This window comes from Orycteropus afer, unplaced genomic scaffold, assembly GCF_000298275.1.
Source record: "Orycteropus afer afer isolate SDZICR_OR568_19922 unplaced genomic scaffold, OryAfe1.0 scaffold00002, whole genome shotgun sequence".
Lineage (NCBI taxonomy): Eukaryota > Metazoa > Chordata > Mammalia > Tubulidentata > Orycteropodidae > Orycteropus > Orycteropus afer.
Window position 1 is genome coordinate 24,599,792 of NW_006921589.1, and position 23,502 is coordinate 24,623,293.

Here is a 23,502-nt window from a genome sequence, read left to right on the forward strand (position 1 = left end):
ACTGACAATTTAGTGTTCATTAGTATTATTCCAGTTTGTTACTAGATAAGATGGGCAAAGAACAGCATTAATCTTACTTCATTCCCTCAGTACAGAGTAGATGGAATTGCTATAACATTTACAAGAAAGAAAAGGGGGTATTTAGTAGATCTGAGGTTGAATGGCAAGACTAGAATACATTTATATTTAATATGACTAGTAAATCACAACCCAAGCCTTTCCATCAAAGGTCAAATATTTGTTGAAATCCTGCCTCACTCACTGACTTTTCCCATTGTGTTTAATGCCTAGAGTTTTAACCAATTAAAAAATGAAACTTAAGTTCACTTTTGTTCTCTCTTACAACTTTTGAATATGTACGTTAGGAATTAATGAGTTTTAAACTTAAAAACTCCTAACACTTAATACAATAATGAAGACTAATTATTCCATCTATGTTGTATATTAGTGGAATAACATGGAAAGATGCATGGCTTGAACAGAGTTCTTCATCAAGGCCTCAGTAGGAAAATGCAATATGCTAATTATATGCTAGATGTAAGTATATCTAAAAAAAAAACTGTCTGCATTCATATCATCAATCATGTTGAATTAAAACTTAAAAACCCAGATTTATACTTTAAATACAGGTTTGGACTAACCACAAACCTATTTCCTCTCCTTCCTGAAATTTTTTAAAAAAAAGAAAGAAAGAAAAAGTTATACTTCATAAGACTACAGACCCTGAGATTGGATAAGCAGATGAGTAAATGTAAATAAGTAAATGTTTGAAAGATGAAAACTAGATAAAAGAGTGGAAGTGAACTGTGAAGTGATACCACCATTGTGGAAAGCAATATGGCTATTCCTTAGAAAGCTGGAACTGGAGATATCACTTGACCCAGCAATCCCATTACTAGGTATATATCCTAGAGAGGTGAGAGCCAGGACAGGAGCAGATATATGCACACCCATGTTCATTGTAGCACTATTTACAATAGCAAAAAGAAGGAAACATTGTACGTGCCCACCAACAAAAGAGTGGATGACCAAACTATGGTACATACACATACTGGAATGCTATGCAGCACTAAAGAATAATGTAGAGTCTGCAAAACACCACATAACATGGATGAACTTGGAGGATATTATGCTGAGTGAAATAAGTCAATCACAGAAGGACAAATATAGTATTAGTTCATTGTTGTGGAGGGTCAACAGTCAACAAAAGGTTTATATATGGAGGGAAACTTTCTTTGTTGGTTGCCAGGGATGGAAGGGGAGGGGAGGTAACACTGAAAAAAAAAAAAATGCACTGACCCATGCCACTTTAGTTTTGTGTATTTCACTGTACATAAATTGTATTTCAATAGAATGCATTAAAAAAAAGAGAGAGAGAGTGGTCAGTGACTTGGCTTAACAGAGGAAGCACAACGCTGGTGCCAACAAAGAGTGACTTTGACAGGAAGAAACAAGCAAGTTTGTCATGAAGAACCCAAGAAGGACTCAGAGCTCAGAGAGCACAAGGTATCTTGGAAGACAGTGTGAAATGTGAAACAAAAGACAGGAAGATCAATTGAAAACCTGTGGTTAGAGGCCTAAGTCTACCTATTCCATCTTATTGGAATCTAGATGTTTATTCTTTTTTTTTTTTCAATGTGCAAGGGAATTCTTTATTACTTTATCACTTCTAAAATATTTCCTGAAAATTTTTTTAAGACTGGAATGACAGATTTTTTTTACTTTATTGTTGCAATTTCAGAAAATTTTATCAGCCAAGAGGTATATATCAATATAATTTTTCCTTAAGCTTTAACACATAAAGGAACAATAAAATAGGTAATATCAAAAGCTCATTTGACCTGATCTAATTAAGTCACTCCAGCTGTCTTCAGACCAGTAGATTTTTATCTTTTTATTATTATCTTTTTTAATTGTGATTTGGGTGAAAATTTACAGAGCAAATTCATTTTCCATACAGCAGTTCACATATACTTTGTCTCATGACATTGACTACAATTTACCCCAATGCAACAGCTCCCGTCCCACTTCCTCCCAATAGTTACCTCTTCTCTGTGTCATCCCTCCATGCACCCCTGCGCCGAGCTGTCTCCCTGTGCATAAGCAGCCCTTCTTTCTCCCATGATTGTTCTCTCCAAGGAGTATATCTATCTCAGGTAAATGTTCAACTCATATGCCTGTCTTTTGTGTGGCTGGAAGCCACAGGTGTGGGTTCAATTCCAGACCCTAAGGGCAGCTAGGGCCCATAGTCTCAGTGGTTTCACCAGGCTCTATCAGACCAGCAAATCTGGTTTCCCCTTTTTTTTTTCCCAAATGATTTTGAGTTTTGTTCCACATTGTTCTCCCACTCTATCCAGGATCTCCTCCATAGATCCCCCTCCAAGTGGTTGACATTGGTAGCTGGGCACCATCTAGCTCTTCTGGTCTCACAGTAGTATAGGCTGTGGATCAGATGGTGTACCAGTCGCTAGGACTAATTGTTTTCATGAATTTTTGGTTTTCTTCATTCTTCTTTGCTCTGGACAAGGAGAGACTCATCATTGCATCTAGATGGCTGCTTGCAGGCTTTTAAGATCCCAGTCGCTACTCGCCAAAGTAGGAAGTGGAACAATGTTTTGTGTAGCATGTTATGCCAATTGAGCTTGATGTCCCCTGTGACCATGGTCCTGAGCCCACAGGTTCAACTACTCAGTCCCTCTGGGTAGCTGGCTGTGACCAAGAAGTGACTACAGCCTTGTCCTTTGTCAGCTCTACTATACACCTGGGAATTCTTACTGATCATACAAACACACTTAAGGACCATTCAGACCAGTAGATGTTTACTCTTTAGAGATATAAAACCTGAGTTTCTGGGAGCACAGATATAAGTTCTCAGGGCAGAAACTTGGAAAACAAAAAAATAAAACCTATACACTGAAAGGTACAACTCCATCTCCCTTTTCAACTCTGCTCCTGGAAAGCAAGCAGCTATGCCTGTACTCCACAGGCAAAAAAAACTGTTAAGATTTTTCTCTGAAGAATCTGAACTGTTTCAGAGAAAAGCCCCCAGACATGGACATTAAGGATCCCCCAGTGAAAAGCTGACTTGGTCCTCTAATCCCTAAAAGTGAGGCTTATCAGTTAAAAAATACTGTCCACACATGGTATTTCCGAGTACTGAATTATAATGCAAATAATATGCATGTTATACAGGTTTTGGCAAACCATGCAACCCCCTCACTAGTTTCCTATGTGTGTTACGTGTGTTATATACATGTGCACATTCATTGCAGGGGGAATGAAAGATATTTTAAGAGACCACCAGGAACCACCACACATTTGAGGAAGCCTCCATCAAGAGAGAAAGATCCAAACAGTCAGAGATAGGAAATTAAACGGGAGCGATGGAATTAAACAGGAGCGATGAGATTCAGAAGAGGAAAAAATAATTATAAAAACTGTTTTAAACATGCTCAGAAAGATGCAAAATTGTACTGGTGAAAGAACCAAATGCTATAAAACAGGAATGACAGACTAGAACTCTTTAAATGGGAGAGACAGAACAAAGTACTCAATGAAGATTTACAGCACACAGTCTCCAAAACGTAGAACAATTAAGATAAAACAGAAAATAGTAGAGAAAAAAGATTAGAGGGCAGTGTAGGAATACTGGTCTATGAGGTCCAACATTTGAATAATAGGAATAGGAGAAAAAAAGGAATGGAGAAAATATAAAAAGACATACACGAAAATTCAATAGAAGAGTTGTGTCTGCAGACTAAACTGCCCCAACACAATGAAAAGATCCATGGCAAGCCATGTAATTATGAAATTTCAGAAGCCCGGGGACAGAGAAGGCACTCAACACTTTCAGAGAAGGGGTGGGGGAAAAATGACTAGAACTGGCTATTACATTTTATCATACAATGGCAACAGATTTAAGAGGAACAATATATACCCACTCCTCACTTACTGACAGTTAGGTTGCAAACACCAAGTTATTATGCAAAACATGGCATTATACAAAAATGGAGGATGACTACATCATTATATAACCGCCAAATTACATCATTACTTAACTGCCAAAACACTGATAATCATGGCCCAGCCAAGATGGTACATAACCTTAACCATCACAGCCAGTGTTTCCCCTTGGCCTCATACCTTGGCATTCATTACTGCCAGACATATGTCATTAAGCTCAAAACAGTTGGACAGTAGATTTTTTACTATTATTGCAATTGCAAAATGTCAGATAAGACGGTCAAAAAGTGAGGAGTAGGTGTAAATGAAAAGCCAATAAAGAAATGTCTTCAAAACTGTGAAAATTAATTTCAACCTAGAATTCTATAGTTTATCAAATAGTAAGATTTTTCAGACAGGCTAGATCACTAAAAATTTCCATACATATGTACTTTCCCAAGAAAAACTGCTCCAGTAAAATGAGAGAGCATAACAAGACAGAAGGAAAACATGGGCCCTAGGACATAATGATAAAACACAAGAAAGCAGTTATATGAATTCCCAGATGACTTCAAAAAGACATTCCAGGAAAACAGGCACAGAGCAGGCTTAGGGAAAAACCAGTCTATACTGGAGCGTAAGGACAGAAAGCTGGAGAACGTTATCTCCAAGAAAAAAAAGGAACAGATGGGTTTTCGTCTATGAAAAGCATTTTTGATAGGCATGTGCCAAACGTTACAAAATTTAATAGAAAAAAAAGGGCAAGTGAAGAATAAAATCAAGAAATTAATTCCACACACAAAAAAAGGATTTATGTGAAAGCAGGGAGACCAGCCAGGAAGTGACTGCAGTTGGCCATGAAAGAATGGTTGCTGGGAAAAAGGGGATTATCTCAGAGAAGAGGAGAACTGCTCAAATTTCAGAAATATTTGAGACGGAAAAATTGACAGGACTTGGGGGGAAGAAAAATTTAAAAATTAACAGTTATATAAGGAGGAGACAAGACTACTATTTTAAAAAAAAAACTATTTGACTCAGCAGCGAATAATATATGCATACTCCTAATAAAGCAAACATTGATTACTGAGGTAATAAAAAATGTGATACATATCAAGGGAATGGAAGGAGGTAAGTAAGGTCATGGTGGAGTGAAGAGGCTAAGCTTACACCTACTGCAACAGGAAGTCAATAGCAAGTTAGCCAGTATACTTGTGTTCCTCTGATTAAAAAATATTAAAAATTTAAGGCAGATTTTCATACCAAAATCATGTTTAAATTTAACTTAAATGTCAGAAACTCCTAAAAAATGGGCACTACTAAGCCAAAGACACTCCTGAATAAATGCGATACTTAGGAAAATAGAAGAGACTTAGAAAATCCACAAAGAATCCTATGTGGATCATAATCATTTATTAGGAATCATAGCAGACACACTTTGAATTAAAACTATTATTTTCTTACTTAACTTTTCAACTGTTTACTTACATGGTTTAAATGGCTGCTCTTCCTCTTTTCTCGCACTAAGAATAAAAAAAATTAACTGATCAATTCTGATACAAATGCCATAAAAAATTAAAGTAGTAGCTAATTATCTGACAGATTACCAATACACAAAAAATGGGATAAAAGTTCCATTTTTTAAAAAAAGAATTTCCAACAATATTTATAATTTAAATCATCTGGCCAGATGACACCCATAAGCTAAAATCTAAAAACTCAGTTTTCTTTTCTGACCTAACAGAGATTCTGTATTAGGCACAAAGGAAGGAATCTCTTCTTATGGAAAAAAAGGACAAAACAAACCAAGCCAGGTGGGACGTCAGCTAACTGAAAGTTTACCTGTTTCATATCAGAACTACTACCCAGCAGAATTTTCTAATTCTACATTTAGTGACAGCTCACTGTAACGACCAGGATCTAACAGCTGACAGCTCTAAGAACCAATCTTTGGCGAGGCACTAATCTCTAAGTGCATCAGAATCCCTGGGTCTTCACACAATTAGAGAGTAACCCAACCTATCTTAAATTTGAAAATAAGTGTGCTAACCTAACTGAACATGATGTCCACAGCACACAAAATCATTGTGCTCCAGCAAAGGCCAGAAGAGGAATAAAAGCTCCTAAGAGGGTCCTGGGCTGAGTCTGTTTCCCACACTGCCTCCTTCAATGCCAGGCAAGCATGGTAGGCATGCACTCCTCACAGAGAAAGGCATGGGGCAGCTTCTCTTTGCTTCCATACACTCTAAATGTGAGGGCAGCTCACAGCTCCACAGGAAACTGAGAAATACAACTATCCTAACCAGAGATGATCAGCTCCGGACAGGCGAAGTATATATATACACTACCAAACCCAGGCTATAAACCCCCATTTTTCATTGTGCTGCAGTACTTCAAATATTATTATAGAACCCTCACTTCCCATATTCCATGCCATAAAGTAATCAGCTGGAAAGCTTGGTCATGTATGGTTCTTTAGCACATAAACTAGGATTTAACATTATAATAAGCAGGCAAGCAGGAGTGCTGAAAAGCCTGCACCTCTGATTCTCACCCTTGAAAAAGCAGGCCATAGGATTTTTACAATAGTTTATATATACACTGAGGCCAACCTTCTGGTAAACACCACAGAGCATGTCTACTCTGATACATCCTACATGCGCTATAGCTGTGCTAAGCACAGCATCACATTAAGATGAGAGTCTGAACAACGTAAAAGATAGTAGCATAAAAGTGGATGTGAGATAGACTCATTTTGGTTAATGTGCAAAATGAAGCCAAACTCACAGATTCAATCCCCATTTCATTTTTTGTTTCATTTGCTCAATGAAAAACCTAACCACAACCTAAATCTTAAGTCATTCATCTTTAAAATGTATGATCTTTGGAGCTGGGGAAAAATGGAAAAGTAGTATGGAGAAATAAGCAGAAATCCACGACCACTTCAAAATCATGCAGTGAATTAATCGGGAGCTCTGGTAGTATAGTGCCTAAGGCACTTTGACTGCTAACCAGAAGCTGACGGTTCAAACCCACAAGCCACTCCTCAGAAGGAAGGTTGGGCAATCTACTTCCGTAGTGATACTGCCTTGCAAACCCAAGGAGGGGGTCACTATGAGTTGGGTCCGACTCGCTGGCACTTAACAACAACAACAAAGATTTGTGGCAAAACATGCCAATGAGGTCTATGTGTTCTCTTCACTAAGCAGTGACAAGGAAAATATAAAATCATGTTAAAATAAAACAAATGAATATATGAAAAAGAAAATTTTCACCACAGTATAAGATCTTCTAAATAAATAATTTCTGAAATACTTATCACAAAATAAAAACTGAGTTTTCAACCTTTCCTCCCAGAAAAAAAATAATTGTCTTACCATCTGTCTGAGATTTGCTCAGGAAAATTGTGCTTGCCCTTGGATGGTCAGAAGGGTTGGATTCAAAAGCTAAATCTGAGTAGGAAGAAGAGGAAAAAGGTATAATTCAGTCAAGTAGAAAAATAACTGTTTTTAAAATAACTTACACATCAATTTAAATTTAATTTTTTTAGCAGTCTTGGGTTAAGTTTTTAGTAATGAATATGAAGGAAATAATTTAAAAATTCTACTGGAAAATTGCCAAATTACAGAATTTCTCCATGTGTGTGGAATAAGACCAGGCTCTTAAGATTTTTTTTTTTTTTTTTTAACTTACATCTAAATAATGTGACTTAACTTTTAGATGAACTATATACCTGCCCTCACTCACCCTCATTCTTATCAAATAGGAATACAATCACGCTCTTCTATGCTGGTATTTCCAGCATATTTCAAGGAGGTAAGTGGTAATGTTGCCCAATGAATGTCAGGTAACAACTCAATACCAAGGATGCCAAAACCAAAAGAGTTGCTCTTAGCAAACATTCTTTAACATCCAAATGGCTAATTCTAACTCCATTCCACTGCTCCAGCCTCCAGTTAGGAGGCTATTCATCCTGAGAGGGGCAGTGGGGTTTGGGGAAGAATCTTCTTCCAGCAGCAAACCCAGGCTCAGTCCCTGGCTGATGCACTTCACAGCCAGCCCTCACCGTCAGTGGAGGCTTGTGTGTGCTGTGACACTGAATAGGCTTCAGCAGGCTTAGTTTTTATTTTTTTTTCCGTATCTCTAAGATCTTATTTGTAGTCTTAGCTTAATTTTTCAAAACATTATGCTTAAGATGCTTTGTATACATTTTTTAAATTATTTTTTCATTGTGCTTTAGGTGCAAGTTTACAGAGCAGAGTTTTACAGTCAACGTTACGTGTACATTTAGTTTCATTCCCCATTTACCATCCCCAATCTTAACTCAGTCTACTCCCCTCCTTGCCCAGTAACCCCCGTCCCCCCGTAGTTATGCACTCTTGTGTGTCCTAAATTTCCTCTGTGCGAATGTTGCCCCTCTGGTGCCCCATGGTCGATTGCTCCAAGGGATGCGTTTCCATAGAGTATGTCGGTGTGTCAGCCTGGGTTGAGTGCTCGGCGTGTACATCTTGTTTACTATTGGGCTCAGAGTCAGCTCCTGGGAGTGAGTTTTATTCCAGGCCCAGATATATCCCAGGGCCATAGTATTGGGGATCTCACCAGACTCCATCCAACCAGAAATTCTGGTCATTATTGACCTTTTGGATTTTGTTCCACGTTTCCCCTCCCACTGTATCCAGGATCTCCAGATTTGATCCTTTCCTGAGTGGTTGGCATTGGTAGCCAGGCACCATCTAGTTCTTCTGGTCTCGAGAGTCATCGTGTCCTAGGGCTGATTGCTTCCAAATGCCCTTCCCCCCCCCCCACTCTTCCTCACAGCTTAGATGGCTGCTTGAAAGCTTTTAAGACCCCAGTTGCTACTCACCAATGTAGGATGAGGAACAAGACTTTTATGTATTTTGTTGTGCCAACTGAATCTGATGTCCCCGTGTACTATGGTCCTGAGTCGGTAGATCTGTGTCTGGCTGTCTGTGAGGGATTACTCTATGTATGGCAGGTTTAATAGACTGCATGAAAATTCAACGTTTTAATCTATAGGAACATTTCCACAACGGAAATTGATTTGTAACTTTTGCTCTCAATTTCCAAATCTTACCGCTTCCTTCCATGCTGAATGATTAATTTGGGATTTCAGTAAGCGCTTTTATTTTATTTTTATTTTTTAAAGCACATCACAGATCTGCTCCTAGAAAATTTTGGCCCTACCTATGTAAGGGTAGGTCTACCTGCAGCCCACCTTGCACCAAGGTGGGATTATCTTCCATTTAGGCAAGAATACAAAATAAGTTCTTGAATTTTTATAAAATAAACTTTGTCATCATATGGATGGAATAATAAAGTTGTCAATAAAACAGAATGACATTTCTCGGCAATGTCTATCTCAAACCATTTATTTTAATCAATCTTATAAGAAACTGGACCAAGATCCAGATAAAGCACTAGTTAAGGCCATATTTCCCAAACTGTATGTTAATAAGTGTTCTTTTTTTTCTTTTTTAAGGATGCTAATTGGTCTGGTAGCATAGTGGCTAAGACACTTACTTGCCTGCTAACCAGACGGCTGGCGGTTCAAACCCACCAGCCACTCCTTGGAAGGAAGGTTGGGCAATCCTACTTCCGTAGCGATACTGCCTCGGAAACCCAAGGAGGGGTCGCTATGAGTCAGGGCTGACTTGACGGCACATAACAACAACAACAACAATCAGTCACAATGCAATACACTATACTATACCTCTGGTTCTTAGAGAATTACATACACACTCATATATTAAAAACTAATCAGTCTAGTAGTAAATAGTGTCTAACTCAGAATTTCACAAATTTACTTACCTAGAATCCCTTTATAGGGAATTCTGATTTTTGCCCAGTCAAGACAAGTTAAAATCTAGCACAGAACATAATTTGGGATGTTCTGGTTTAACAGGAATATGAACCATCCATTTTAATGATACTGCCAGGTCACTAGAAACATACATACCTAAACCAACTGCTTTGTTCTTTAGGGAAATTCCTGCACTGAATTTGGAGTTTATTAAACTGTTTTCAGAGAAACTCTTCTATTGTTCAATATTTTTACATGAAAGACCCATGCAAAAATTATTCTTCAAGTTTTTTATCTCACATCCTCAGAGAGATGAGATAATGATAGCTATTTAGAAAAATAAATTCAGTTGTGCACTACGTGACAGGCAGAAACTTTCACGGTTCTGTCAGCAACCTAAAGCTTCTGAAAGGATTCATGACTATTTCCTACCAAGAAGAGAGCAAAAATATTACGTTTGAACCTTAAAAAAATAAGCATTAAAAAAAGTTTGTAGAAGTAGCTATATTATGTATCAGTGCCTAAAGCACAGTAACATTTATTTCAAATGGTTCAGTGGAAGTCCAGGAAAAGAACTATAATCAAAGAGGACTAGGCTTAAAAAACAACAAGATCAAACACACACCAAGATGTGCTACTACAGATTTAACTACAAAAATCAAGAAGCTTGGGATAAAGGAAATGACTATGTGCAAAAAAAAACACACCCAAAATTAGCCCAAATGACAAGAAAAAAGCTGGCACTTTCTCCTTCTACCCCAAGGTCTAGGTGAGCACATGGCCCTCAGATGGCTTAATCACAGCTCTCCCTGGACTGAGCTGTACTCTGAAATTAAAAAAAAAAAAACCAAACCCACTGCCATTGAGTCAAGTCCGACTCACAGTGACCCGTTAGGTTTCCAAGACAGTAAATCTTTACAGAAGTAGATTATCCAGTCTTCCTTCTGCAGAGTGGCCGATGGGTCTGAACCGCCAACCTTCTGGTTAACAGTCAAATGCCTTAGGCACTGTACTGCAGCTGGCTATAAAAAAAGGTTACTCTGGAGCTGCTGGTGGCTCCCTTTGTCATTATGAGGGGCAAGCCTTTTCAGGAGAAGCTAAATGAGAAGAACAGAATTGAGATAGGCTCTGAGATCACTGGATTCCTGGGATAAGCAGGCTTCATGTGCTGTGAACTTCCTGGCTATAAAAGTCAACTCTAAAAATAAATAAACAAACAAATTTAAGCTCTTTAGATTTTCTTTAACTTGCAACTGAATGAGTACTGTTGTCATGAAGGAGCCCTGTGGCACAGTGGTTAACCTCTTGGCTGCTAACCAAAAGGTGGGTGGTTCAAACCCACCAGCCACTACATGGGACAAAAGATGAGGCAGTCTGCCTTTGTAGCTTTACAGCCAAGGAAACCCTAGAGGGCAGTTCTACTCTGTCCTATAAGGTCACTATGAGCAGGCATTAACTCGACAGCAATGGGGTTTTGTTTGAACTGATGTCACACTAAAGACAGGGATATAGTTAAAAGCCACTTGCTCATTCCTTTAATAAATACCTGGTCATGAAGAGAAATTTTCAATAGTTAAAATAAGAATTTGCTTCAAAACTACCCATAAACTCACAACCATTACTTTCAGTTGCTTTCCTTATGCATTTTTTAAAAATACTTTTTATCAATATGTAATTCATATTCTGTATCATAACTGAGGAGCTCTGGTAGCATAGTGCCTAAGGCACTTGACTGCTAACCAAAAGGCTGGCAGTTCAAATCTACCTGCCACTCCTTGGAAGAAAGGTTGGGCAATCTACTTCCGTAGTGATACTGCCTCAGAAACTCAAGGAGGGGTCGCTATGAGTCGGGTCCGACTCAACGGCAAATAACAACAACAACAACATATCATAACTAATAAGGGATCATACCTCATTGCAGCTTATCTATTGTTTAATGGATACATAATGTGCCACCAGAGTCGTTGGGTGGCACAATCAATTAAGCGCTCTACAAGTAACCGAAAGATTGGCAGTTCAAATCCACCCAAAGGCCTGGCCAACTACTTCTAAAAGATCACAGCCACTGAAAACCCTATGTAACACAGTTCTACTCTGAAACATGAGGTCACTATCAATCAGAATTGACACGACAGCAATTGGTACTGGTTGGTAAAGGCCTATCGATATTCCTATTCAGGTATGTGTCGCTTAACGTCCATGATACATCGTGTGCAGTAAGATGTTACGTGATCTGGATACTGTGTGAACACTATACTAAAACCTTATGGAATCCTGCTTCCAGTTGTCCCTGTCACCACTGCCACTGCTGGAGGAGCCCAGAGGAACCGGCGGCGGCAGCAGGAGCAAAGCCAAGAGTAAGCAAGCAGGGCGGGAGCTGAGCGAGCCCCGCACCGCCCGCTGTTCCGCCCGCCTAAGCAGCAGGAGCAGCCCAGCAGCGAAGGAAACCAATGCATGGCTGCCGCCGCCACCTGCCCGCCAGAAAGAGCCACAGAGCCTGTGCTCAATGTCCTCTGCCTCACTTTCCTGTATCCCACCTATGGTCCACTGCTGCAAGAATCTGTGTTTGGGGTCTTTACAGTCAGGAGGAGGAGGCTGAATTTCATGCTTCTATTATCATGTTTCCACCAGTCGTCTGTCAGTTTGTCACAAACTGTCAATAAATGATCTTTTCCTTGTCAAAATATTAGAAGGAGAAAGCAGTCACCATGAAATTATCTGAGTTAGACGCTGCACATTGATTTCAATATATTTCAGTTAGATAGAAGATGTTAGCAGTTCCTGGGCCAACTGCCTGCCCAGCACCTGTTTACTGCTGCTCTATCATCCCTATGCTCTATATTGACAGCGTTTAATGGCCCATGACACAGACATTTAAAGTCTTACAATTACCATGCACATTGTGATTTATCTCTTATCTCTGAATCCTCACTTTCTACCCCAATACTTCCTAGAGAGCCTTCAGCTGGCCCCACCAAAGAGCACACAGCACCAGGCAGAACTCCTGCATTCCAGGGTCTCCCGCCACCAGTGCCTTCCTAGCTTCCAACACTCTTCCTAACTGTGGCTTCCAAAACACTTCTGTGCCTGCCCCGCCCTGCTGGGTCTCAGTCTTGCCCAAATTGTTTGAATCCTGGACCCCCTGTTTTAGTGATCTACAGCAAGATATACTATTGGATGAATCATGCTTTTCTTGAATATTTCTAAATAACAACACTTTACTCAGCTTCCTGGACTTTTAAGAATATTTCTGTGTTGCCAGCTACCTCCATCTCTTTGCACATTATCCACTGTTACTATTTCAACCTTACAGATTAACTGTTAATACACTAAGAAAGAGTGAAAAATAATAGTAGTATGGAAAGGAGCCTAAAAGACATCACCTTATAAACTCTATTCCTGACCTGGAACACCAGGCAGTGGATCATCTGCTGTACTCGGGGTCACTGTGAGCTGGAGCCTGGTCGATGGCACCTACACCAACAACAACAGATTCCTCTGGCATCTGGAATTTACATCTTAGAGTCTTGTATTTCAAACTATAGACAATTTATAGTTCTCTGAGCCTGTCTTGTCATATGTCAAGCAGGTATAACTTTTATACTACCTGACTAAAAGCACTGTGATGATCAAATGAAATACAATATACTATATGAAGCACGATATTACTTTACAAAATAAAGTTCCAACAAGTTAATTCAAATGCAAAAAGTGAGTATTTAACATTTCATTGGAAAACACATGAAATGCAGACTCACTGCCCATTCTCAAATAATAACATCTGAGGCAAACATGCGCTTTGGCTATTTGTAAAAGCAAAGGGGGTTAAGAGTCATGCACCACCCACCCACCGACTGTCATCAAACTAGAATCAGACTGACTCACAGCAACCCTATCGGACAGAGCAGAACTAACTGTCCCATAGGGTTTCCAAGGCTGTACATCTGTACAGAAGCAGACTGCCTCACGTTTCTCCCACAGAATGGCTGGTGGGTTCAAACTCTCCACCTTTTTGGTCAGCAGCTAAACACACTAACCACTTCGCCACCAGAGCTCCTTAAGAGTCATGCACAGTCATCAAGAATTCCCCCCCACCAGCGCTTTGCTTTAAATAACCAAATATATATAACTTTCCCTGCTTTCCTACATAACGATAGATTACTGTATGTTCTGCCCTTGCTTTTTTCATCTGACATATTCTGGAGATCACTCCATATGTGTTTAGAGAGATGGGCCTCATTCTGTTTCCAGCTCCATAGCTTCCACTTTATAAATGTGCCAGTTTATTTTACCAGGCTCTTACTGATGGGCATTTCAATTCTTTCCAGTATTTTGCTATTAAAAATAATGCAACAAAAACTATGGCATATGTTGTTTCATGTTCATGGGGTGTAGTTTTAGGGTAAACTCCTAGAAGTAGGATTTCTGAAAGAGATCTGCACTAATTTTGTGAGATCATGCCAAATCCCCATCTATAGGGTCAAACCATTTTATACTTCCACTAGCACTGTAACAGTTTGTAACAGCCTCACAAAAGAATGTACTGTCAAGTTTCTGGTCTTTCTCCCAATTGAAGAGCAACTGCAGTATAGCTTTAATTTGCATTTTTCTTATGTGTGAAGATTTGTTTAAATGGCCATCTGTGTTTCTTTTTCTGTGACTTGTCTATTCATATCTTTGTTATCTACTTTAACGTCAAGTCTATTTATTTTAGGCCCTTATTAACTAATTCCATCACTTGTCTGTCAGTCTGTCATACTGTTGTGGCTCATGTGTTGCTGTGATGCTGGGAGCTATGCCACTGATACTGCAAACACCAGCAGGGGACCTACGGTGGACAGGTTCCAGTGGAGCTTCCAGACGAAGACTGACGAAGCATGAGGACCTGGTGATCTACTTCTGAAAATACTGGACAGTGCAAACCTTACTGACAGCAGGAGAATGCTGTCTGATAAAGTGCCAGAAGATGAGCCCTTCAGGTTGGAAAGCGCTCAAAATAAGAATGGGGAAGAGCTGCCTCCTCAAAGTAGAGTTAATCTTAATGACATGAATGGAGTAAAGCTTTCAAGACCTTCATTTGCTGATGTGGCATAAGTCAAACTAAAAAGAAACAGCTGCAAACAAACATCCATTAACAATTGGAACATGGAATGTACAAAGTATGAACCCAGGAAAACTGAAAGTCATCAAAAATGAAATGGAATGCATAAAGATCAATATCCTAGACATCAGTGAGCTGAAATGCACTGGTATTAGCCATTCTGAATCAGACAATCATATGGTTTATTATGCTGGAAATGATGAACTGAAGAGGAACACTGTTGCATTAATCTTCAAAAAGAACACTCTTAAGATCTATTCTCAAGTACGGTGCTGTCAGTGATAGGATACCACCCATACACCTATAAGGAAGAACACTTAATATGACCATTATTCAAATTGGTGCACGAACCACTAAAGCCAAAGATGAGGAAATTGAAGATTTTTTTTACAACATCTGCAATCTGAAATTGATTAAACATGCAATTAAAATTCATTAGTAATTACTGGTGATTGGAACGTGTAAACTAGAAACAAAGAAGGATTGGTAGCTAGAAAATATGGTCTTGGTTATAGCAATGATGCTGGAGATCACATGATAGAATTTTGCAAGAACAACAACTTATTCATTGCAAATACCTTTTTGCAACAATATAATCAGTGACTACACATGTGGACCTCACTGGATGGAATACACAGGAATCAGATCAACTGCTACATCTATGGAAAAAGACAATGGAGAAATTCACAAACAACAGTCACAAGGCCAAGAACCAAATGCAAAACAGATCATCAATTGCTCATATGCAAGTTTAAGCTGAAGCTGCAGAAAATTAAAACAAGTCCAGAAGAGTCTAAGTATGACCTTGAGTATAAAAGCAAACCAAACTCACTGCTGTGAAGTCGGATCCAACTCATAGCGACCCCACTTTGGGTTTCCGAGGCAGTATCACTACAGAAGTAGATTCCCCAACCTTCCTTCTGAGGAGTGGCTGATGGGTTTGAACCTCCAGCCTTCTGGTTTGCAGTCAAATGTCTTAGGCACTACACTACCAGAGCTCCTTACCTTGAGTATTCCACCTGAATTTGGAGACCATCTTAAGAAGTTTTGATACACTGGACACCAATGACTGAAGACCAGACAAGTTGTGGGATGTTGATGTCAAGGACAACATACGTGAAGAAAGCATAAGATCATTAAAAAGACAGGAAAGGAAGAAAAGATCAAAATGGATGTCAGAAGAGACTTTGAAGCTTGCTATTAAATGTACAATATCTAAAGCAAAAGGAAGCAACGAAGTAAAAGAGATGAGCAGAATATTTCAAAGGGTGGCTGGAGAAGACCAAGTATTATAATAAAATATGCAAACACTTAGAAAACCAAAGGAGAAGAACATGCTTAGCATTTCCCAAGCTGAAAGACTAAAGACAAAATTAAAGCCTCAAGTTGCAATAATGAAGGATTTTATGGGCAAAATACTGAACAATGCAGGTAGCATCAAAAGAAGATGTTAGAAATACCAGAGTTACCGTACCAAAAAGAACTGGTCAACATTCAAGCATTTCAGGAGGTAGCATATAATCAAGAAGTGATAGTTTTGAAGGCAAAAATCCAAGCTGTGCTGAAGGTAGTGGTGATAAACAAGGCTACAGGAATTGATGGAATATCAATTGAGATGTTTCAACAAATGAGTGCAATGCTGGAAGCATTCACTAATCAATGCCAAGAAATCTGGAAGACAGCTACCTGGCTAACCAACAGGAAGAGATTCATATCTGTGCCCATTCAAAAGAAAAATGATCCAACAGAATGCAGAAGTTATTGAACAATAATATCATTAATTATCACACACAATTTTGTTGAAGACAATTCAAAAGTTGCAGCAATACATCAACAGGAACTGTCAGAAATTCAAGATGAATTCAGAAGAGGATATAGAACAAGGGATATCATTGCTGATGTAAGATGGACTTTAGATGAAAGCAGAGAATACCAGAAAGATGTTTCCTTGAGTTTTATTGACTATTTGAATTATGTGGATCATAACAAATTATGGATAACATTCTGAAGAATGGGAATCCCAGAACACTTTATTGTGCTTATGCTGAACCTGTAAAAGACCAGGAGGTAGCCAGTCATTCAAACAAAACAAAAAGTCACTGTGTGGTTTCAAAATCAGAAAAGGTATGTGCCTGGGTTGTATCCTTTCACCATACTTACTTATTCAATCTGTGTGCTGAGCAAATAATCTGAGAAGCTGAACCATATGAAGAACTTGGCATCAGGATTGCAGGAAGTCACATTAAAAACTTGCAATATGCAGATGACACAACCTTGCTTGGTCAAAGTAAGAGGAATTGAAGCACTTACTGATGAAAATTAAAGAGTACAGTCTTCAGTACAGGGATCTGGTGGCATAGTGCCTAAGGCATTTGACTCCTAACCAGAAAGCTGGAGGTTCAAACTCACCAGCCACTCCTCCGAAGGAAGACCACATACTATACCTCTGTAGAGATACTGCCTCAGAAACCCAAGTCGGAATTGACTAGACAGGGTGAGTGAGCGAGTGAGTGAGTGAGTGAGCCTTCAGCATAGATTACACCTCAACATAAAGAAAGCAAAAGTCCTCACATCTGGACTAATAAGTAAGTTCATGATAAGGAGAAAAGAAAGAAGTTGTCAAGGATTTCATTTTAATTGGATCCATAATTAGCACCCATGGAAAGAGCAGTTAAGAAATCAAACAATGTATCACATTGTACAAACTGCTACAAAAGACCTCTTTAAAGTGTTAAAAAGAAAAGATGTCACTTTGAGGTCGAAGGTGCACCTGACCCAAGCCACGGTATTTTCAATTGCCTCAAATGCATGCAAAAGCTGGATAAGAGTAAGGAAGATTAAAGAAGAATTGATGCATCTGAATTACGGTATTGGCAAAGAATACCGAATATACCATGGATTGCCAGAAGAACCAACAAATGTGTCTTGGAAGAAATACAGCCAGAATGCTCCTTACAACCAAGGATGGCAAGACTTTGTGTCATGGGCTTTGAACACCAGTCCCTGGAGAAGGACACCAGACTTGGTAAAGTAAAGGGTCAGTGAGAAAGAGAAAGACTCTCAGTGAAATGGACTGACACAGGGGACGACACAGGGGACGACATAGCAACAATTGTGAGGATGGCGCGTGACTGGGCAGCTTCATTCTGTTATACACAGGGTTGTTATGAGTCAGAAACAATTCAATGGCACCTAACAACAAGATTAAACACTACTTTTTGTTCAATCCACTGTTAGCTCTCACCAGAACCTGCATGATAGTCTTTCTGCTTCTATCCTTGCCTGGTCTACTTTATTCTCACAGAGTAGCAGCTGATCTTACTTTTTCAGAGAATTAGTTTCACTCTCCTGCATATAATCCTCCATTGATTTTCCACTACAAGTAGAATAAAATTCACATGCTTTACTGAAGCCCAGTAGGCATACAACATCTTAACCCACCATCTCTCTCCTAGCATCCCTTTCACTCTGCTGCAGCCACCCTGACACCCTTCTATCCTTTGTCCATACCAAGCTTGTTCCCTTCTGCATGGAAGTCTCTTCTCCTACATCTTCACAGTTTCCTCTCACTTTTAGGACTGCTCAAATGTGAGCTCTGGTCGCGTGGTGCCTCAGGCATTTGACTGCTAACCAGAAGGCTGGTGGTTCAAACCCACCAGCCACTCCTCGGAAGAAAGATTAGGCAATATACTTCCGTAGTGATACCATCTCAGAAACCCAAGGAGGAGTCACTATAAGTTGGATCCAACTCGACCGCAGTGAGTTTGATTTTGGTTTACATGTCGCTCAAGGGTGGCAATGCTGTGTAATTGCCCTCCTTCCCCAAACCACTCCCCTAGTTTACCTTCTCTCCAGTATCTCACTATCTGAAATTCTTGCTCATTCACATATTGTCCACCTTCAGTCCCCTTTAGAAGTGTGAAGGGCTGAGTTCGAGTAGGTGCTTCACCTTGTACACCACCATTTGCCCAGGATCAGGAACAATGTCTGGCTACCGGAAGGTACTTAATAAATACCTGTTTCATTCAATGTACCCTAAATTAGTTATGTTTTTTCAGTTACCCCACATCTTCTGAGTGTTCTTCTAATGCCATCTTTGATTTGGTAATCTAAGACCAGCATTAATTTCTGATCCCTTAGAATGGCAGTTATCAGAATTAAAGACATAAAAAAGGCTGTAAAGAACACCAGAAATCCAGACAAGAAACCAAATGTACAGCAAAAATCCAACAGTAACTTCAATTTGGTGTAAGAATATTAAAACATCTTATTACAAAATGACTAATTCTATGGATTAAATTAAGTCATAAAATATACCGTCTGAAATTCTATATGGAGTTACAGCATAGCAGCCATCAAAATGTATCTTTATGTGTCCTCAGAATCAAGCATTATAAAGGGATTGTGTACTATTCTCTCATAAAACAGTGGATTAAATAATGTGCCATTCATTTGTTGGTACACTAATCAGTTATTAAAAGGGATGAGGTAGAGCCATGTGCACTAAGACATCCTGAAACAACCTCGAAGTGTCAAGGATTGTCCTGGGTGCTTTACATCATTACTTCACTTAAGTTAAAAAAAAGAAAAAGTTACAAAGCAGCACATATACAGTGATCTCATTTTTGTAAAATCAACAAAATGTTATGTTTACATGCATACAAAAGGTTCCAGAAAAATCAGCACCCAAAACAATAAATAATAAGTTAGTTCTGGGTATTCTGCCTATGAATGAGTATTTTATACTTACTAGACTGCTAACCAGAAGGCTGGTGGTTCAAACCCACCAGCCACTCCCTGGAAGGAAGATGGGGCAATCTACTTCCATAGTGATACTGCCTCGGAAACCCAAGAAGGGGTCGCTATGAGTTGGGTCCGACTCGACGGCACATAACACACACACACAGTGTCATAATAAAAAGGAAAAAAGAAGACCAGGAGGGAGATTTAAAATAGCTACTGGAAAGAGGAAAGCACTATGGCTCAGAAGGTTTCCCATACATACTGTCAATTCCTTCCCACCCTCACCCCTCAGGGACAGAATGGGTCACCCAAGACAGCACTTTTGGCCAGTAAATCAGCAAAGCTAAGATCAGGACATAAAAGGAGGTATGAAAAGCTGATGATTAATAATAAAACTGGATGATCTTCATATTTTATTTTACTGAAGCATCATCATCTGTATTAGATATATAGTTAAATAAAGCTAAGTTAGCAGAAAATGCTTTTGAGTCTACATGAAATCTATACTCGGTTCTCAGGCACATCACTTTGGAACACCTTGAACAAAACAGAGCATCATTTATGTATGATTTTATTTAAGTAACCAAAATAATTCTTCATTGTAGCAATGCTAAAATGTTTTACATCTAAATAGGTATTTCTCAGTTTCCTGGGAAAATGATGTAAAACTGCTTGAAATAAAGAGATTAAAAGCCAACTTTCAATGTGCCTATACTTTATACTTGGTGTTCTGACCCTGTTTCTATGGAAACTTAAGAATAACAGAAATTGCAACTGAAACACAAGTTTCTCATCACTTTTTTGAATGTCAAATAAATAAATTTAAGACAAACGAAAATTTAACTATCATGTTGATAAAATTTAAAAAGTAAATGCTGTAGTCACCACCTCTTTTCTCAACTTTTCTGACTCCTCATAGTCCTACATGCCTAACGCCTTACCTGCCCTCTTGCCAGCTTCTCATAAGGTCCCCCTGTCCAGGGTATCCAGGGCTTCAATTCACAGTCATCAGAACAAACTTTAAAAATTATCAAACCGTTTACCCAACGCAACAAACGCTCATAGCGACCCCTCCTTGGATTTTGGAGGTGGTTTCACTACAGAAGTAGACTGTCCAACCTTCCTTCCGAGGAGTGGCTGGTGGGTTTGAACCTCCAGCCTTCTGGTTAGCAGTCAAATGCCTTAGGCACTGCGTCACTGGAGCTTTACCCAACAGTTACTAATGTAGAAATAAGTGATTTCTGTCACCTTTACTCTTACTGAAATCCTTATCCGTGAATGTAGACACACAGGGTGGAGAGGTAAATGAGTTTTGTAAAAACAGACTTTGAATGCAACTATTCAGGAGTGCCTACTCTACAAATAAAAGGATGAAGTAAGTTCTAAGACATGATTTATGGATCAAATATAAAACCAAGTTGCATTCTGAATTTCTAAGCCTCTGAAGGGTTTCCTTGTTAGCAGCTGGCTTTTCCGTGTTAATGTGAGTTGGGAGTCAGATCCTTGGCTCACAGGCTCAGTAGCTGTGACATAGGCCAGAGTGTCAGAACTCTTAAGTCTCCGTTCCTTCACCAACCTCTTTTCTCAGAAAGAAATACACATAGCATCATTGTAGCTGGAAGGTCCAAATGAGATGTACATGAAAACGAGTCGGAAATTCCAAAGAATTGTATGGAAGTCTTCGTTTTGGTCTCTGATTCAACAGTATCCATCTACTAACTGGTTTGTGAAACTCAGCACTCAGAAGGGAAATTTTCACAAGTACTTACATGCTTTGTGTTTAAAGGTACAATTCATAGATTCACATAATCTAATTGTTCATTCTTTTGTAAGTTTTGAATATTCTGAACAGGGAGTGCTTCCCAGTTACAAAGCCACATCCATAGACTTAATCTAACTTTTAAAGAAACTAAGAGCCCAATTAAATTTTAAACAGAAGCGCTGTAAGGCACTTCCTCCATAGCAATGGAACGATCCCCGCACTGAAATGAAGCAAAAGGACCAAAGAGATTTAACATCCTTGTGAAACAATGTGTTCTACTTCAAAACCAGCTTCAAAGGACAATCTTCATTAAAGCATCACCACTGTTACCCAGAATTATTTTTACCTAGATCCACCCCTTTTCCAGAATTCTAGGGGAAGATTGGGCAATCTCCCTCCGTAGTGATACCGCCTGGGAAACCCAAGGAGGGGTCGCTATGAATCGGGGCTGACACACATAACAACAGGGGCAAAAACCAAGTATCTCCTCTCCCTCCTCCCTCGACGAGCAGCGGTTCAGTCTAAAATTTTACCCCAACCTTCCTTCAGCAGAACAGGATTCTACCGAGGGGAGGAAAAGGAAAAGAAAGGGCGCAGAGAGGAGAGGGAAGGAGCCGGAGCTCGGGGAGATGCACCCTCCAGCGGCGCCTGGCAGCTTACTCCCCAGCCCTTACATTACAAATTAAAGTCCACATGTGTGTTTGCCCCTTGAAACGCTGCCCAAGAGTTCCACGAAACACGCCCCTTCCCCCCTTTGTAGACACGCAAGTAGCTGAAGGCTGGTAAGTCACCGGAGCAGGGCAGGAGACACACTTGCTTCTAGCTGATCAAAACTCAGAAAGTTCTCCTGTGGCCAGAAAACCATTCCCCAATACCCCGGTGGTAACGTTTCAAAGCTATCACAGTCATTTTAGGCACCTCCAGCCCCGCAATCTTCTTTCCTCTTGAGTTCAGAGTGTTGTTGGAAGGAACAAAGTAGCTTCTATGCTGACGACTTAACATCAGTCTACTTAAGAACATAGGTAGCTTCCGTTTAGACTCTGTGTCAACCTCTACTTTCAATTTAAATAAGAAATCCCACAACTTTTTTCTGAGGATCAGCTACCCTAACAGTCGGGAGAAAGTCAGGCTCTAACCTGGCTCCTTCACTCAGGTACCATCTGGATAAATAAAAATAGGGAAATGGGATGTATACTTTGAAGTTGTGGTATTTGGGTTTCCACTAAGAAAAGGGAGGCGAGATTTTACCAGAAAGTCTTGGTAAAGTCCCACGGGACATAAGCCTGAGGCAGAAACAGGAAGGGCCTCTGCCTGGAGGGTCCCAGGCTGGGCGGGGGGAATGGGACCGAGAACGCGACAGGTCGTTGGGGTGTGAGGAGGAGGGAAAGGAAAAGAACCCGACCGGACGCGGCGGGGAAAGAATAAGGGGTGGGGACGCAGGGCAGAGCGAGCCTGCGTCCACGGTGCCCGCCCTGGGAAAACCGGCTCCGGGCAGGAAGAAGCTCCAGGCGGCGGCTACCTCCCGGGGGACCCTCGGGACTGCGGAGGCCAAAGGCGCGTGCAAGAGTGGATGGAGCGAGCCTCCACGAGGAGCTCGGCGTGTCCGCCGCCTCCTTACCTTCGGGCATCTCCCGGTCACTGATGTGCTGTAGGTGGTGGCCCTCGCCCGCTCCGAGATCCAACTCGGCGGGCTCCGCAGCAGCCGGTGCCGGTGCCGGTGTCGGTGCCGGCGCCGCTGCCACCGCCACCGCGTCGCCGGCCGCAGCCTCATAGACCTCCGACTCGTAGTCCGGCTCTGTCGACCCCGTGCGCCGGCCCAGCTTGGGGCTGGCATTGGGGGACACGCAACAGGTCAGCGTGTTCCCCATGGGGCGCCTTCGCTCCTCGCCGCCGCCTTCACCGTCTCCGCCGCCGCCGCTCGCCCCCCGACTCCGCCAGGCTCAGCAGTCGCCCCCTCCCCCAACAATGGCGCGGCCAGCACGGGCAGCCCCGGGCTACGCCGGGGCTGCGCCGCGCATGCAGGAGCGGCCTCGCGGCTGCTTGCCCGTCCTGCTGCCTGGCCCCAGCAGGGCTCCGGCCCCGGCCGTACCCCAGCCACCGCGCCGCTGCTACCCCGAGCCGACTAGTCTGCGAGGG

The 23,502-nt window shown here is 40.7% G+C and overlaps 1 protein-coding gene across 1 annotated transcript in view; it reads right to left on the minus strand.

Moving 5' to 3' along the window:
* CCNYL1 (cyclin Y like 1) overlaps positions 1-23,234 on the minus strand; it is a 41,132-nt gene extending 17,898 nt beyond the window's left edge. The window contains exons 1-3 of the mRNA XM_042783624.1: positions 22,985-23,234; positions 7,317-7,391; positions 5,428-5,462 (exon numbers count right to left, since the gene is read on the minus strand). Of these exons, the coding sequence (XP_042639558.1) occupies positions 5,428-5,462; positions 7,317-7,391; positions 22,985-23,234 (360 nt within the window). The remainder of the gene's footprint in view (positions 1-5,427; positions 5,463-7,316; positions 7,392-22,984) is intronic.
* Positions 23,235-23,502: the final 268 nt, after the last annotated feature.